An 18361-nucleotide genomic window follows, 5' to 3' on the forward strand; every position below is an offset into this window, starting at 1 on the left:
TAAAACTGTTTCAAAGATCATCATGGTATTGGTTTAGAAGCCAGTTAGCTTATGGTTGGTACAACTGGCTTCATTAATGATAGGAAAAGTACTGAATCTTTTCTTTTTAGAGAGGTCTGCAAATGTCATTTCAAAACATACAATTACATCACTAATACCTCTTAATTATTGCAGTAAAGTTACATAAAAAATGAAGAAGACTGTCTTCCCTATGAAGGAATTAACTTCTGCAGATATTTTCATTGGGAATTTAGAATGACTAACCCAGAGTTAATAGGCTGGATTTTGACGGCATCTGAAAAACATCTTTTACATTTGAAGGAGTGGATTTCCCTTTTGAAATAGTTTGTCATCGTAAAAGGCTAATCAACCCAATTATAAAATGGGGCACTGATCTGAACAGAGAATTCTCAACAGAAGAACTTCAAATGGCCAAAAGACACTTAAGGTCATGCTCAACTTCCTTAGCGATCAGGGAAATGCAAATCAAGACAACTTTAAGATACCACCTTACACCTGTCAGAATGGCTAAAATAAAAACACCAATGATAGCCTTTGCTGGAGAGGTTGTGGAGAAAGGGGTACACTCACCCATTGCTGGTGGGAATGCAAACTTGTGCAACCACTCTGGAAAGCAGTGTTTCGGTTTCTCAGGAAATTCGGGATCAACCTACCCCTGGATCCAGCAATACCACTCTTGGGAATATACCCAAGAGAGGCCCTATCATACAACAAAAGTATATGCTCAACTATGTTCATGGCAGCATTGTTTGTAATAGCCAGAACCTGGAAACAACCTAGATGCCCTTCAATGGAAGAATGGATGAAGAAAGTATGGAATATATACATATTAGAGTATTACTCAGCAGTAAAAAACAAGGACTTCTTGAATTTTGCATACAAATGGATGGAAATAGAAAACACTATCCTGAGTGAGGTAAGCCAGACCCAAAAAGAGGAACATGGGATGTACTCACTCATATTTGGTTTCTAGCCATAAATAAAGGACATTGAGCCTATAATTCATGTTCCTAGAGAAGCTAAATAAGGTGAATCCAAAGACAAACACATAGGCATCCTCAGGAATATTAACCTTCATCAGGCGATGAAAGGAGACAGAGACAGAGACCCACACGGGAGCACCGGACAGAAATCTCAAGGTCCAAATCAGGAGCAGAAGGAGACGGAGCACGAGCAAGGAACTCAGGACCACGAGGGGTGCACCCACACACTAAGACAATGGGGATGTTCTATTGGGATCTCACCAAGGCCAGCTGGCCTAGGTCTGAAAAAGCATGGGATAAATCCGGACTAGCTGAACATAGCGGACAATGAGGAATACTGAGAATTCAAGAACAATTGCAGTGGGTTTTTGATCCTACTGCACGTACTGGCTTTGTGGGAGCCTAGGCAGTTTGAATGCTCACCTTACGAGACCTGGATAGAGGTGGGCAGTCCTTGGGCTTCCCACAGGTCAGGGAACCCTGATTGCTCTTCGAGCAGATGAGGGGGGGGGGGGGGGACTTGATCGGGGGAGGGGGAGGGAAATGGGAAGCGGTTGTGGGGACGAGGCAGAAATCCTAAATAAATAAATAAATTAAAAAAAAAAAGAAATAGTTTGTCATCATTTCAGAAGGCTAAGAAGGTACTTCAGGGAGTATTTAAGTGAGAAACAATTCCATTTGGATGTTTTAAAACTTCATTATACTTAATTGATTGGGAGGGTTGGTGGCAGGCCAGAGAACTGGCTGGTGAGCGGGTGGGACTTAAAAGGAATATATGAATTTCGTGTCAAACACTCCTTCAACAGACCAAAGTTTGCTTGTGATAGTTTATTGTAGTGCCACAGAGCTAAGTTTTGGCACCTTCTGCTCTACATTTGAATCCCAGTTTTCCACTCATTAAGCCTCTGAGTTTAGACATATCACTTCATATTTGCATCTTGGTTTTCCTCACCTGGGAAGGAGCAGTGTCTTCTTAGTAATGCTATCTTCCATGAAATGACAGTAGGCACTGAATGATGTTTGTAATCAAATCCCAGCCATTTAGATATGATGATGTATGTAAATACCATTTTGCCAAATAAATGGAAAACGCCTGTATGAAACCTTGTGTATAATTTTCAACTTGGCATGGAAACCCTTTTTTCTTTATATCTTTCTTTCCTCCTTTTTTTCCAACTTAAGGAATTAATATTGTGTGATGAATTGTCAATTTGTTAATAAGTAAAATCTTTCTTCCCCCTCTCTCTTTCTGTGTTTGTGTGTGTGTGTGTGTGTGTGTGTGTGTGTATGTTTATGGCTGGAAGGTAATGCTACCCTTTTTCCTTAAGTTAAACAGTTTTTTGTTTGGTTGTTTGAGAAATGGCACCAACAAAATTAGGCTCACATGGCCTCCAGCTCTAGTGGGAGCAGAGACACCCAGAGCACCACCATATTCTTTGAGGTAAGTTCTTTCACTGGCCAGGCACCTGCTCATTAGGTAGAGACTGGCTGGTGAGTAAACACCAGAGATCCTCCTGCCTCTGCCTCCCCCGTGCTGAGGATTGAATTTAGGTCCTAACGCCTATGTGGCAAGTGTTTTCCAGACTACGCCATCTCCCCAAACCCACACAAGTTTCAACTAAAGAAATTTCACTGTAGGATGTGGAGCAGGCTGACATGAATTCCAACTTTCTTCTATGAAATTGTGTTTTCTAGGAGAATGCGTGGAAGGGCTGAGGGAGAATGACTACCTGCTGATCCATTCCTGCAGGCAGTGGACCACCATAACTGCTCATAGCCTGGAGGAAGGTCACTATGTCATCGGGCCAAAGATAGAGATCCCCGTACATTATGCAGGTAAGACTGGGCAAGATGTGCAGAGAGAAGAGGAAGAGTTGATTTTCTTAGGTCTTTGTAGCAGGAAATAGGAATATTTCTTATTATATTTCCTATATTTTTTCTAGCCTACCAACACTTCTTGTGGTTATTATTATTATTATTTTAATAAATGATAGTTCCATTTTGTCACAGATATTTGTAGGTAATGGAGCTGAGTGTTTATAAGGTGAAAATTTTACACGAAGAACTCTGTTGTCCTGGAATCGGAGCACTATGTGAAGCCAATCCAGGAGCTCCCCATTTGTGTGCATCTGAGTAATCCAAGTACAACCTGAGCAAAGCTTTTGTGAAAGACTGGGATGGAGCAACTCCACTAGGTGCCATTTCACAAATGAGCATAGTAGTCTGGCTTTAAAAGTTTCTGTTTAGAAGGTCACATACTTGGGCATGCCACTTCTCTCAAGTAGTCTGTTAACACTGGCATGACCTCATTGCTCTACTTAAATGTGGACAATGCCCACCTTGTCAGCTTGTCACCTTACTGGAATCTCCATTTGGCTCAGGGATGTCATTGCTCTTGGTTTTGATGAGTAAATTCTGTAGCGAGAATTGAACTTGTATAAATAAATAAACTTTGCTTAATAAAATTTTAGTAGGGATAGCCTATAAATCAGTTTTTAAAAAACAAACATATTACTATTTGCTGTCTCCTGGGTTTTAAAGTTCATCAAATAAGCTTATTAACTTACCTGTTTTTTCCACTTTTTAAAATGTTATTGCAGGATGTTTTAACCATCTAACTATAAATTGTGTAAATCTAAACTGCTGTTCTGGCTTTGACAGACTTGTCTACAATGTTAGGCAAGTTACTTATATGAAAACAGATTGTTGCCATATTCTAGAATAGTAGCAAATGGTATTTGTTCAAACAGTGCTTAATGAATGAATAAATGCTTTGGTAGCTTTTGGATTCTTAGGAGTCTTCAGTTGTTCACTAAACTTTAAAAAAAACTTTTCAAATATATTATAGGAAAGAGAATTTTTGTGGCCTAAAACTTAGTCCTTTAGAATTATGTGTGGGTGGATTTTTCCATCAGGACCTCTGGCCAGCTCCCAAATAACCACACAGAGACTTAATATTAATTATAAATGTTCAGCCAATAACTTAGACTTGTTACTAGCTAATTCTTACAACTTTAATTGATTCATATTTCTTATTTATGCTCTACCATGTGGCAGCAGCTTTTCAACATGGCACGTTCATCTTGCTTCTCTCAACATCTCCTTGTGACTTTGCCTTCTTCCTCACCACACTCTGTTTTTGTCTCCTAGTCCCACCTAAACTTTTCCTGCCTTCCTGTTGGCCATTCATCCCTTTATCAGACCATTGAGAGCAACAGATATTCACAGTGTGCAAAAAGATTGTTCCACGGCAGCTATACTGCTTAGTTATGAGTAGGCTTTACCGGCAAAGTAAGTAGGTGGCGCCTGCAAAAGGTGCTGTGTTTGTGAGATTAGCAGCCAGGCAGCTGGGCAGAGTTTGTAGGAGCAGGGAATTTGGCAAGCCCTTGGGTTGCCCACGTTCGCCTCTAAGGGGTTCCACCCAAACAAGGTCCACTTTATTTTCAGCAAGCTCAACTCTAGTTTCTCTCTTTATAGAAAACTAGAAAGTAAATTGCTGTCGTGTTTGTTTTTACCTGGACAGTGTTCTATCAGTCAACTTGCCTTTTAGAAGTTTCTATAAAACATGGTGATTGACTCTGTCAAATCAGTCTTCTATAAAACACGGTGATTGACTCTGTCAAATCAGTCTTCCCAGTAGACTGCTTATCTCCATGGAGATTCCCTCCTGCCTCGTCTGAGAGTTCTGGCCTGTTTTCCCAATATTTCTACTCTAAAGAGTGGACATTCTACTAGCTGGGTCAGTCACCTCTCTGTTGGCTACACTGGGCACTTTCCCATCGCCCCAGTCACCCTGCCGGAGGCAGCTCCTTCAGACAGGCAGCTTCTCTGGTAGGGAGGACCTTCCTCTGTCTCAGATCGCCTCTACTGCATGCTATATTCATTTGCCACAGGTCACGACTCTTCATTCAGTTGCTACTTCCTGTGCTCACATATACCTCCCTCCGCTCACCACTGGACTGTACATTCCTTAACCAATAAGACAGATGTCAAAAATTCCTTGGGCATTTTTTTCTGCCAGTCTATGGTTGATTCACTTCTTCGTGGAAATGGGTGTTCAGTCCAGGGATTATAATCTTGGCTACACAGTGGAATCAAGGAGAAGGTTCTGGAAAGAGTGGTTGCTGAGTCCTACCTGTAGAGAGTCTAGTTCGGTTGTTTGCAATGGTTGCATAGGTCTAAATGGTTGTATAAGATGAGCATCAGGTTTGTCAAGGCTTTTCCATGGTTAAAAATACAATTAAAGTTGGGGAACAGCATCCAGTATCAAATGATAAGATCCCCCACAAAACCAACAACAGACACAAGTATTTTGAGCTTATGCTTTTATGTTGATAGCCATCCATCTTTCAGTGGGAAGAAAGGAATAGCATGTTCAGACACTAACTCTGGATGAGAAATGAGGACACAGGTGACAGACGGTGCCTGTAATGCCACATGTCGCAAAGATGCGGATTATCATTAATGAAATAGAACTGCCGATTCTGTGCTGAATTGAGAAGTCGGGACTGACGTCACACCATTTTACATTAATGAATAGGAAATAAATTAAAGGAGAGAAACCTGAAATGATGCCAAGTGCTTTATGAGGTCATTTGCCATTGGGCAAGGACAGGTGGCTGGTGATGGCAGTCCCAGATTTCTGAGTTGTTTCTCTTGGATTTCTTCTGCAGGAAGCTTGAGTAGAAGTTTGGAGGTCCAGATAGATATTATTGACCTTTTGTTTGGGGTTCCACATCTTTTGACACATGAAGGCATTTGCATTTCAGAGTTTACAGTCAAAAAACTGGCTGGCTCTCTTGCCTCTTGGTAGAATATTTGCTTCCTGTGTGTTTAGCCCTGGCATTAATCCTGTGTGCACAACCCTGACCCTGACCTCCAGCACTACAAAGAAAAATGTTCACAAAGACAGATGTTAGTGATTTTTCAAGTTTTTATTTCCTTCCATCTTCTATGCTAATAGATAAACAAGAAGGCAGGTTTTTTGGTTATATTTTAAATAGATTTATTAATTTTGGTTCAATCACTTCACTGGTTTGGGTGGCATATTTATAAACCGTGTTCTTAGTTTTTCAGGCAAAGTTTCACTGTTTCCCAGGCTTATCTCAAACTCCTGGACCCAAGCCATCCTTCTCCTGCCTCAGCCTACCCAAGTGTCTGGGGTAGCACCCTGCTCATCTTAGAGTGGCATCCAGTTTGTTTCCAAGAAGAGATTTATTCAAGAGTTCAGCCTTGGAAGAGAGAGCATTCAAGTGCAGAGTGGGAACAAAAGCTGTCACTTCATGTTCTCGCTCATTTGAGCCCCGGCTGTAATTAGTACAGAATCCACTTACCCAGGCGTGTGTTACTATTGTATTATTAGCTTCAGGATCTCATCTAAGTTGGGATTCATCTTTGATTCCTGGAGAAGGCTTACTAAGTAGTTGGCAAACACCTTACTTAGCCGCGGTAGCACAGCCCACCAGCCTCGTGATGGCTTCCTTTGATTTCTGCCTCTTGCTCACTCTCTGTACGGCTTGGACAAATCCCAGCTTCTTCACGTGCCAGTGGGATAGAGTACCTTTCCTCCCAAGAAGCCTGGAGCTCATGCAAATGGAACACCTTTCAGACCACTTAGCACCTTCTGAGCAGACGTTAACCATGCTGATCACCACAGTGAGCCCAACAAAATGCCTGAGTTCCTTGCTCCTAGTTTGGATTAATCAAAAGGCAAATTGCTTGCTTTTCTCTTCACTGAAGCAAAATGAACATCAACACCCCTTAGCATTGTTCTGGCAACTGTGCATAGTTTGGGTCTCTCTCTCTCTCTCTCTCTCTCTCTCTCTCTCTCTCTCTCTCTGTTGTGTCTGTGTTGTCTATTTCATTTTGCCTTTTAATAGTTTTGAGAACTTCATAGGTGAGCCCTGTATATATGCATCACTCCTGCCCTTCCTCTCCCTCCAGTTCCTCCTATGCCACCTCCCAAATTCATGTTCCCATTTTTATTATTGTTATGTGTACAGACGTATGAATATCTGTGTGCATCTGTGTGCACCTTTGAGTGTTCAGCCTACTGAGTCCATTTACTTTGCTCATATGTACATATGTGTAGAATTGGCCTCTTGAGACTGGGCGACCTGTGTGGGAGCTTGGTCCTGGACTAGATTCTCCATCTCTCGGCAGCTATTGGCCACCTGTAGCTCTCCATCTAGGGCTGAGGCCATGTGGAATTTGCCCCCTCCACACTGGCATGATAGCCGGTATTGTCATTATTGCTGGTCGGATTCGGGCTGTCATATTTTGGGAGTTCCTGAATGCAACTTCTGAACTTTTTGTCTTGAAGCCTTATCCTTATATTGTTACTCAGTGTGGTCCATTTTGATCTCATGTTCTCACTTATTTTTATCATTCTTCCCCTGCACAAATGTGTATTCAGACCCACAGATGTGTATCTTTTTGAATATTTGGGAGTAGACAGCACACGTGCCCTGATGCTTCACTGTGCGTGTCTAATACAACTGCCATACAGTTGGCAGATTCGGGATGCTCCAGTGGTGCAATCGGTTAGCGCGCGGTACTTATACAGTTGGCAGATTCGGGTCACTCAATGCTTTCCTCTGCAGCCCCTATTCCAGTGCTGCCGCTAGTGTCCTTTGTCGCCTTTTCCTGTCGAGGATGGCACCAGTTCACCTAGTGCATTCCATCATCAAGTCTCTTCGGCTTGCTTTCATCTGGGACTGCCCCTTGGCTGTCTTTGTGCTGTGTGGTGTGGACATGTTCGAAGAGTACAGACTTTTGCCTCGTGATCATTTTCCACCTGTGCACTCTGTGCAGGGTTCTATGTATGTGACCGTGTCCTCCTCAGGAGCCACAGCAGGGAACCAGTGTGCCTATTACTAATCATACCTGTTCCATCATTGGGTTGTCCGATTTCTTCTCTGTATCTATATTTTTTATAGATAGGTAGATAGATAGATGGATGGTAGGGCCATTGCTTGTAAATATGGAAGAGGAAGCTTCCAGACCCTCTTTTCTCCTCTGCATCATCCTGCCCCTCCACTTCACCCTGTTTGTACAGCCGCTGGCCACATCTGTCCAGTGCAGCGTTTGCTGTGCTGTGTCAGGAACTGGTGCTCAGTCAGTCTTCACCCTGCTGTAAGGAGAAGCTTTTTGCTCATTTCTTTACATGCCTACGGATTACTGTTCTTATTTACGTTAATGCTTCAATTGCTGGCCCCGTGTCTAGCATGCCATCCTTTCTGGCTTAGGTCGCAGGCATCCCTTCAGTTAGAAGGAGCAAAAGCACTGCCCCTCACTTTGTGGTCTTTGCAAACGGAGTCCCATGGGTTTGGATGGTGGACAGCCTGGGAAGCCACATGTATCCAAGAAAGTGGTGAAACTCTATGCTTTTTTCCCCCTGTTTTTTTCTTTTCCTTTTTTGAGACTGAGTCTAACTGTGTAGCCCAGCTGGTCTCTCAGTTGAGATCCTCGTGCCTCAGCCTTGGATTACAGGTCATGTACCACCACATCTGGTTCCAAACTCAACATTGTTAAAAAGTCCCAATTCTGAACCTTCCAATACTCTATGTCAGAGATTTTCATGACATTTCTCATGTGAGAACGACTTTCTACAATGTAAGAAGGAGCCAAATGTGTCCTGAAGTCTGCACTTGGACACGGCAGCCCTAAGACACTCCTTGTGCTGGCTTCTGAGATGATTCAGTGTGCTCCAGACAAAGATTTTGTTTTGTTTTGTTTTATTTTATTTTGTTTTCGAGACAGGGTTTCTCTGTAGCTTTGGTGTCTATCCTGGAACTTGCTCTGTAGACCAGGCTGGCATTGAACTCACAGAGATCCACCTGCCTCTGCCTCCCAAGTGCTGGGATTAAAGGCATATGTCACCACACCTGGCCTATAGATCTAACTTTCTAAATGCTTCTGCTCATGAGCCTTTGAAGCCAAGGATTTTTTTTTTTTTTGCTCACGTCTCAAGAAAAGCAAAATAAAACTATCTACTTGGCATGGTAGCCCATGTTTGTAACTCAACGTGTTTGTAACATGTTGTAACATGTTTGTAACACAAGGGAGGGTGAGTAGGAAGTTCATGAGTTTTAGGTCAGCTTGGTCATATATAGCAACTTCCAGGTCAGCCTGAACTGCATAGTAAAACCATTTCTAAACACCAACAATAGCCAAAATAGATTAAAAGATAAAAAATAAAAAAAAAAAAACATCTAAGACATAACTTTAAGAAACCAAAGAGGGCCAGGCAGTGTTGGCTCACACCTTTAATCCCAGCACTTGGGAGGCAGAGGCAGGCAGATTTTTGTGAATTTGAGGCCAGCCTTATCCACAACAGTGAGTTCCAGGATTGCCACAGAGAAACTTGTCTCAGGGAAAAAAAGCAAAACAAAAACAAACAAACAGAAAAAACAAACAAACAAAAAAAGAGGTAAGCCTAGCTCTGGAGGGCAAGGCCTGTGATCCCAGCTACTGAGGAGTGAAGGCAGAAATAGGAATATTACAAATTCAAGGCCAGTCTGGGGTACAGACAGAGTTCAAGGCCAGCCTGGGCTACTTACTAAGACCCTGTCTCAAAGTACAAAGTAAATAGAAGGCTGAGGATATGGCTCAGTAGTGGAGTACTTGTTTAGCATGTGTGAGGCCGTAGCTTTCAATCCCCATTGTAGACAGGAAAGGAGAAGAGCAAAGGGAAAGGAACGAGAATGGAGAAATGGATGGGAATGTGAGATGCCTGTGTGTCCGTGCTCGACCACGTTGGCAGGTAATGCAATTCTGAGTGTGTTCGTGAGAATCTAAATCACTCCGCTTGCTGTCATCACGGATGACCAGATTGCTCCCGGGAGGTAAGCGTCTGAGATAAACTCCAGCCACGTTAGCTTCTATTTTTAAATTCCTATTCTCCTGCGAATCCGGTCACTCTCTAAGAAGCCAGAATGATCTCAGTGTCTTCTCTTGGAGCGACTCCCCGTGTAGAAATGAGGGATGCTCGCACACACGTTTGGTAGACTTGCTTATGCAGTCTGCGCAGCCCGTCCTCGGCAAAGCACCTGGGCTTACACGGCAGTGCCTGCTTTTAAAGCTGTGACATGTACAGTGTCTATCTCATGACAGAGTTATAATTGTGCGCGATCTAATATAACCTTGAATCATAATCACTGAACAAAAGGAAGTGTCGAAACAAACAATTCCATTCTCCTGAGCTACACGTTTAATTAGCATGAATCACCAGTTTATAAAAGTGTCTGCCAGGGTAGAGCCACATTTACTCTGTTCGGAGGGGAACTCTGTGATGAAAAACCGGAAAAGAGCAAACTTTCCTTTGAAAGTCCTGAGGAGTGACATTCTAGGCCAAGGAACATTTATCCCAGCCAGGCTGGCCATTAATAATTATTAGACATCAAACAAGCAAGCAGGCATCCATGATTGAATTGCTCGGCCATGGTAAATGAGGAAACTTCCGTTAGTTCTTGTTGTTCCCTAGACCTTGTATTGCTTCACACGACTTTCACAACAGACCCGCTAAGGTCTCTTTTCTCCTTTCTTGCACTGTTAAGTCTCTGGTGATGTCACACGGCCAATAGATATGACTTGAAGCCGGGATACGTGACTCCATGGATTCTCTTACTGTAATCACTTGGGAAGTTCTAGAAGACACTTTCTGTGTGGACAGGACATCTATCCATCCTAGACCTGTTAGAATCAGCTAGTATGTTGGCTTCCTTAGGGCTCAGCCCATGTTCTGACCCCTGGGGATAAGTCAGTAGATAGAGTCAGTTTTGACTTTTTCCCTCAGCAGCCATCTCCCCTTCTCTGAGTGATTACCAAGGAGAGCTTCCAGGACGCCAAGGCCTGTGGGATGGACTCTTGCTGGGCTTTGAGTCCAAGTCATTGCTGGAGAAAGATCTGCTGTGTACCAACCGAGGAAACAGGTGGTCCTCACCAGGGTATTCTCAGGACTGAAACTGGTAAAGCTAACTGGTTAGCGGCCAGTGGGCCCTGAAGACAGCAAGTGAGGACCGGTGTTTTCATCAAGACTTTTGTATTAAAGGGAAATGAGAGGACATAGGAATGAAAAGCTCTTACTGTTTCATTTTCAGTGAATACTACAATCTGAAGACTCTACTAGGCCAAATGGAGTAATTCAAGAGAGGGAAAGAAAAAAACTAATGTAATTGCCAGGTGTTTGGGAAATTGTCTAGCAGGAAGGGATCTATTCCTCTCACCTCAGAGTCATGCTGACAAGCTTAACAAAAGGCAGGTTGACAAAGGAAAAGCTAGCAGGTTTGTTTTCTCTAGTTTTATACAGCCCCATAGACTTCAAAGTGAAGATGCAAAGGCCATGGGGACTGTCCGCTCTTGTGACTGCATTCAGGGTGCATGTGACTGTCGTGAAGGGCAGGCACTGAGGGGGGACCCTGCAAGGTGTGTCTGTTTTAGCTCCTGGCATTTCTGGGTGGCCTGTCCTTCACCCAGGAGAACAAGGGTCTTACAAGCCAGTTTCACATGAGGTAGAGGACCATGGCAGCTCAAAGGTGAGAAAGCCTAGAGCTCCTTCTAGGGCTTCCATGTGGCTTTGGAGAAGAGGGCTTTTAGGATCTTCCCTTGAGAAAAGTGTAATATTTCTTTTCTGAAGAAAAACAGGTTAGAGAGAAAAAAGTGGCCAGCAAAGGTTAATAAAAACATCTTCATCTTCTTGGAGCATGCCAAAGCCCACTCCACTGGTAGTGCCTCCTCGCATGCTCCCACCCCATTCTCCTTATTTCTGGTCAGAGAGAGAGTCTCACTCAGCTCAAAGCAAGAATGCAAACATTATGTAAATGTCTACTTTCCTGAAAGAATAAATTGAAGATTGCCACCAATCATTGATACAGCTTCAGCATGGCTCATCCACTTTGATTGCTTCAAATACTAACCCAGGGTGCATTGGGATGGGCCCCAGCTTCAGTGCCTGCTCCTCAACAGCAGTCATCAGACCCAAGGAAATTGATGATGTGTTTCGCTGGTTTTGTTAGCTGTGACATTGCTGTCCTGATTATAATAGGAATTATCTTTATTTTTGTAAGATAGTGTTATTGAAAGATAAATGTGATCTTAATATAGACACACAAATGATTTTTTTATTAGAAGATATGGGAAGAAACTATGATCCAGTACATTCATAGTTATTTGGCATCGTATGACGTGCCTTTTCTTGATGGTTCTATAAATGCTAATATAATACCTTTAATACAAGATATAGAATCACTTGGTTGCTATTTCCCAATCTTAGATTATTTAATCTTATACACCCTGTAGGTTATATACTTACCTACATACAGAAACTCTAGGATCAAAAGAATTTACTTCTAAGCCAACGCAGAAGTGGTATGTAGGATTCAGGACAGGAGTGGCGTGTGGGGTTCAGGACATGGGTGGCATGTGGGGTTCAGGACAGGTGGCACATGGGGTTTATGACAGAGATGACATGTGGGGCTCATGACAAGGGTGGCATGCACTTAGTACATGGGTGCACATGGGGTTTAGAACACAGGTCTTATGTGAGGTTCAGAACAGGAATAACGTGGAGTTCAGGACAGGTGTGACATCCACATGAGGTTCAGAACAGGGGTGCACACCTGGGGTTCAGAGCAGGGATGGCATGTACAGGGTGTTCAGAAGAGGATGGGATGTGTAGTTCAGAACAGGAGTACACACACAGGGGGTTCAGAACAGGGGTGCTCACTCATGGGGTTCAGAACAGGATGGCATGCACAGGGAATTCAGAACAGGGTGGGATGTGTAGTTCAGAACAGGAGTACACACACAGGGGGTTCAGAACAGGGGTGCTCACTCATGGGGTTCAGAACAGGATGGCATGCACAGGGAATTCAGAACAGGGTAGGATGTGTAGTTCAGAACAGGGGTACATACACATGGGGTTCAGAACAGGGGTGCACACTCATGGGGTTCAGAACAGGGGTATATACACATGGGGTTCAGAGCAGGGATGGCATGTACAGGGGGTTCAGACAGGGTGGGATTTGTAGTTCAGAACAGGGGTGTACACTCATGGGGGTCAGAACAGGATGGCATGCACAGGAGCTTCAGAACTGGAGTAGCATATGGAGCTCAGAACTCCGAGGCTGCTGCTCTTTGCCTCCTCTACATATATCCTGGTATTCAGTGGAAAACTGGTGCTGGAAGGGGCTGAGGCCAGTTCCGGGCTAATGTAACCTGTGAGATAATGTGATCAATATGGGTGGAAAGTTTGAAGAGCCGCCTGTGACCACACTGTTAATGGAGTGTTTATAGCTCGGGTGGGAACATGCGCATCTCACTTCGTAATTTGATTTCCACGTTGGATTTGTACCTCTGGTCTTTTCAAAGGTTCCCTTTTAACTCCTAGGAACAAATTTGTGCTTTTTCTCTTTGTGGAAAACAGACCTTCCAAACCAATTACACTGCTAGTAAAACTTTTTGAAGTCACTTGGCACTGTTTCTTGGGATTAGAATCTGACTTTATGACTCACTACCCGGGGAAGTGGAGTGCTGGCTTTCTCTGCAGACTGACCCTTCTGGTAGCTGTCAATAGACACAGAGCAACAATGAACCAAGCTTAGCATGCACACTGCTGCCGTGTGATGCAAGAGGAGAGATGATTCAGACACTAGCATGCTAGTTTTCTGTAGGTGTGTGTGACGCAGTGCCTCCTCCAGCTCGTCAGAACTGGTTGACAGAACATCCTGGGGTCTGACCCTCAGAGTGACTCAAGCCAATGGGATTGTAAGGCAAGCAAAATAGTTTTTATCTTCGAACATTAAAAGTCGTTGTCAGGAAATGAAACGCAGTAGGAAGTAGGCATGTGAACCGTTCTTGTCCTTCAGCCAAGAGTTTTCCATCCTTGGTAACGACTGGTACTTCTGATAGTCCTTCATACCACTTCACCATCTCAGCCTTCTGTTTGTGTGTGAAGTCCAGTCCTGTCCACCCTGGCTCCAGAGACCTTCCTCTTCTTCTCATGGAGTGTTCTTTTTGAATGTCAGGTTCTTTTTGCTCTCTTTGTCCTAATTGCTGGCCAGATTTTCCCAGTGTTCTCTCCCATGTGACTACAACATCGTCTAACGCTGACTCTCAGGTCCCCCAAGCTGACATTGCTCTTACAGGTTTTGTTGACCTGCTGTCTTCTGTTCCTTGTGTAGAAGACTCACACATCTCAGCCACTTTCTGACTGCAGTCTTTCCTCAAATTCTGTTGTCCTTAAGCGCCTTCTCCCTGTCCCCACACACCAGGGGGCCATCTTCTTCCCTTCTCTTCAAAATCTCTGCAGCAGTTTGCACCCATGACTTCTGACAAGCAGAGTTAGTATCTGTGGTCCATAGGATGGGGGCGGGGGACAGGGGTTTTTGTAGGTTTGTTAAGAAGCTAATCAGAGTTCATGCAAGGGTTAGGGCTCCAGGTATATCAACAGGAGGTACAGAAACCCTGGGCTGGGGAGCTGTCAGCGTTAGCTGTCAGGATTAGAAGGTGATGGGGAACAACCCAACTGGCGTGTGTGTGTGTGTGTGTGTGTGTGTGTGTGTGTGTGTGTGTGGTGTCTCCAGGTGAGATGGGTTGGGAGTAGACAAAGCTATGATAATGGTAGTAGGAATACCAGTTAGGAAGTTGTTGAGATAAAGCCAAGGGAAGATAGCGAGGCCCTCGATGAGGTGGTGTAGGGATGGAGGTGAGAATTAATATCTACATTATAGGAGAGGGAGATGTTTGCCCAAACTTTAAGGAATCCCTTTAGCCTCCCCCACTTTTCTCTCTTTCGTTCCTTTCAAACACACACTTGCCTCTTCATAATAGCCTTAATTTATTTCTTTGTCATTTCCATGTCTGTTAGTTTATGTCTATGTCTTTGTCTTCGTTGCTAAAAGCTTTTCAGCTTAAACTAAATGTTGCTAGGCCAGCAAGAAGGCTCAGCGAATAAAGCACTTGCTACCAACCTTGACAAGCTGAGTTTCGTCCCCAGGACCCACATCGTAGAAGGAGAAAACTGACCTCTACACACATGCCATGATATGTGCACACCAGCACATTCACATACATACATACATGTGTGTAAGTAAATAAATGTAATAATTTTAAAGAAATGTTGGCAACAAGATGAAATATTTCAATAACATTAAATATGATTAAAATCTTTAACTAGGATTATTATTCTAAGAATATCAAATGTTAAGTCTTGTAGTCATACAGTGTGATTTTGTTTTAAAACCCTGTGGCCTCTGAGAAGCCAGGGGCCTTCTGGTCCAAATTTCTCATGATCTCAGACACTAGAGTCTGTAGAGTCTGGACTGGAAGGCACGCACTTATCTCTTCATGCTTGGTTTTGTGTGTGGCAGCCAAGACTGCTGCATAGCACAGTTTTGCTTTCAGTGAAGGGTCAGATGACAAAGAGGGAGGGGCGGGTGTGTGAAAATCTCATGCTCTAAAGACTAACCTACAAAAACTGGGAAGTTTCACCTATATTTGGCTCTTACTTTTTAACTGCATCCTATAGGAATTCCTCATTTCACATGTTAAAATCTAGGGCAAAGATGAATAGAACTATTATGGCCACATATTTTTCAGTTCAAGTTTAACCAAGTTTCTCCATGAAGGAGAATCTATAATGTAGGTCAACTTACTACAATCAAAGTCTCTGTCAAGGGGGCTGAGGAGAAAGCACAGTTAGTACAGTGTTTGCAATGGGGGCCTGAATTTGCTCCCAGATCCCGGGTTAAAAACAAAACAGAAAGCAGGTGTGATGGATCACGCTTGCAATCCTAGTGCTGAGGAGACAGGGTCTGCCGGACTCTGGAGCTCGCTGCTCAGCCATCCTAACCTTGACAGGCACAGGTCAGTGAGAGATCCTGTCTTAGAAACCAAGTGTGGATGGCACCCGAGGGATGAATAGTAGCCACAGACACGTGCACATGGCAAATGTGCCAGGGAATTTGTCAGAGTTCTTAACGACACTATCGCTCCTCATATAAGGGAAGAATGATGGTCTCCTTTGTTTAACATAGACCGGCAGTTCTTAAACAGATTTAAAGTAGCATCTGTTTCCCAACTCTGGGAACCTCTGCCCAATGTGGACACATTTTTGGTTGCCGCCAGAGGAAGACCGCTACCATGATCTGTGGAAGAAGCCAAAAATGCAACTGAGCATTCTACAGTCTTCCTGTGCGTGTGGCAGCTGCTGCATGCGACTGAGCATCCTATAGTCTTCCTGTGCAAGTGGCAGCTGCAGCAGATAGAATGCCCTTATCATCAGCATCAGTCATATTACAGCAGACACACCCGGATAGATCACGAGCATCAGTAGTGCTGAAGTAGACACACCCGGATAGATCACGAGCATCAGTAGTGCTGAAGTAGACACACCCGGATAGATCACCAGCATCAGTAGTGCTGAAGTAGACACACCCGGATAGATCACCAGCATCAGTAGTGCTACAGCAGACACACCTGGATAGATCACCGGCATCAGTAGTGCTGAAGTAGATACACCCGGATAGATCACGAGCATCAGTAGTGCTGAAGTAGACACACCAGGATAGATCACCAGCATCAGTAGTGCTGAAGTAGACACACCAGGATAGATCACCAGCATCAGTAGTGCCACAGTAGACACACCAGGATAGATCACCAGCATCAGTAGTGCTGAAGTAGACACACCAGGATAGATCACCAGCATCAGTAGTGCTGAAGTAGACACACCAGGATAGATCACCAGCATCAGTAGTGCTACCGCAGACACACCCGGATAGATCACCATCAGCATCCGTTTTATATTCCGCTACATATCAGAAATTCTCACTTTTCAGATGCAGGCTGTCAGGCAGACACTGTCTGGAAAATCGATGTCAGAGTTGATTTCTAAAACAACCAGTTGTTGACCAGACTGCGGGGCGGCGGGAGAAAGGGGGAAAACTAGTTCAACAGATTGTGAGTTCGTGTTACTTTCCATACACTCTGCCTGAGACTGACAGCAGCCAAGCGTGTCATGGCAGAAAAATTCAGGGGGCTGTGGTGGAGCAATCCCTTCCGCTGGAAAGCTTTGTTTACCGTCCAGCAAAGTGTCCTTAACTTTTCCCCCTTCTTCCTTCTTTACCAAAGGGGGTAGGGAAAGTATGTCTATAAATGCCTATCTTTTCAAAGAATGAAAACATCACAAACAAGGGCTACCTGTTTCAGAGTGTAGGAGCCACCCACCTGATATGGGTCTTAAATGTTATGAAATGTAGAATTTAACATAGGAAATAACAACCTGAGACCCCGCCCCCTGCTCCTGGTACTCCTCACAGGTGTATCTCTTCAATTTTCTATTGCTGATTTTTCATCCTTCCCAGCCACTTCAACAAGTCTTTTATTTTGCTTTTAACTTCAGGCAACTGCATAGAGAGCCTGATCTAGGAAGGAGAGATAGCTATGAAATGGGATTGCTACATGTCTGTAGATCTATCCAGATATCCATCAGATGATTGGATGCCTGCTAGGTGCTACACAATAGATGTAGGGAGTGGGTCAACAATTGGCCATGGTGAGAGTTGAGTCCCCTGTTGAGCCTCAGGGAGTGTCTACCACGTGGTGGCAAGCTGTGCTTTACTGGATATGGAAGCTCAGGTTCTGGTCCTCCAGGGTACAGAGGTAAAGTTGAGATTCAAACCCAGAGCCAACTGGCTATGGAACCACCACACCCAACCTGCCGAGCAGCTAACTTTCAGAGTTTTCTCATGAACCTCGTGGCTTGATCTCTGTTCTCTAAGGGTGAGCTCATCCTCCTTATGTTGGTTTTGTGCAGCAGGTGAGGACAGCCCTTTGTGACTGGCAAATTGTGCAAGCCCAGTGGAAGTGGCAGATAATACAGCTCTTTGTTCCTTAGCCTCAGGACTTTAGAGAAGCTGCCCCCGTCTCTTGCTCAGTCTGGGTTCTATGAATCATGAAGAGCGTCGATAGGATATTGACCAAGGCCGTGATTCTTCCTTCTGTTTTTCCACCTCGCCCTTCCTTTACCCTCTTGTCGTTGTTCACAGGGAGTGCTCTTCATTAGAGCTCTTCCCTCAGGAAAAGCTCACAACACGCTGCGATGTCTGTTCCTCTCAGGTCAGAGTATCCCACAGGAAGGCCTCCCTTGTGTTCCAAAGTTGTACAGTGACCTGGGACGGAGCTGGAAGCTGAAATGTGGCTCCTGGTGTTTTCTAACTCGTCTCCTCTGCTGCTCTTCTCCGACCTGCCCCGGCACAGAACAAACAAGGGTCTCTTCTGAGATGCAAAAGCGAGGACCAGATGGTGCACTTTACTTGCTACGGAAGCCGTTCAGAAACTCTTTTCTCTCGTGCTTCTGA

At 44.2% G+C, this 18361-nt stretch overlaps 1 protein-coding gene across 1 annotated transcript in view; it reads left to right on the top strand.

Annotated features, from left to right (window-relative positions):
• LOC121453377 (GRB2-associated and regulator of MAPK protein) overlaps positions 1–18361 on the top strand; it is a 175444-nt gene that overhangs the window by 58577 nt on the left and 98506 nt on the right. Inside the window, exon 2 of the mRNA XM_041660111.1 lies at positions 2700–2840. Coding sequence (XP_041516045.1) covers positions 2700–2840 — 141 coding nt within the window. The remainder of the gene's footprint in view (positions 1–2699; positions 2841–18361) is intronic.

The sequence above is a fragment of the Microtus oregoni genome, unplaced genomic scaffold (genome assembly GCF_018167655.1).
Source record: "Microtus oregoni isolate MIOR12 unplaced genomic scaffold, Mior012 000011F_ref0000422, whole genome shotgun sequence".
NCBI lineage: Eukaryota > Metazoa > Chordata > Mammalia > Rodentia > Cricetidae > Microtus > Microtus oregoni.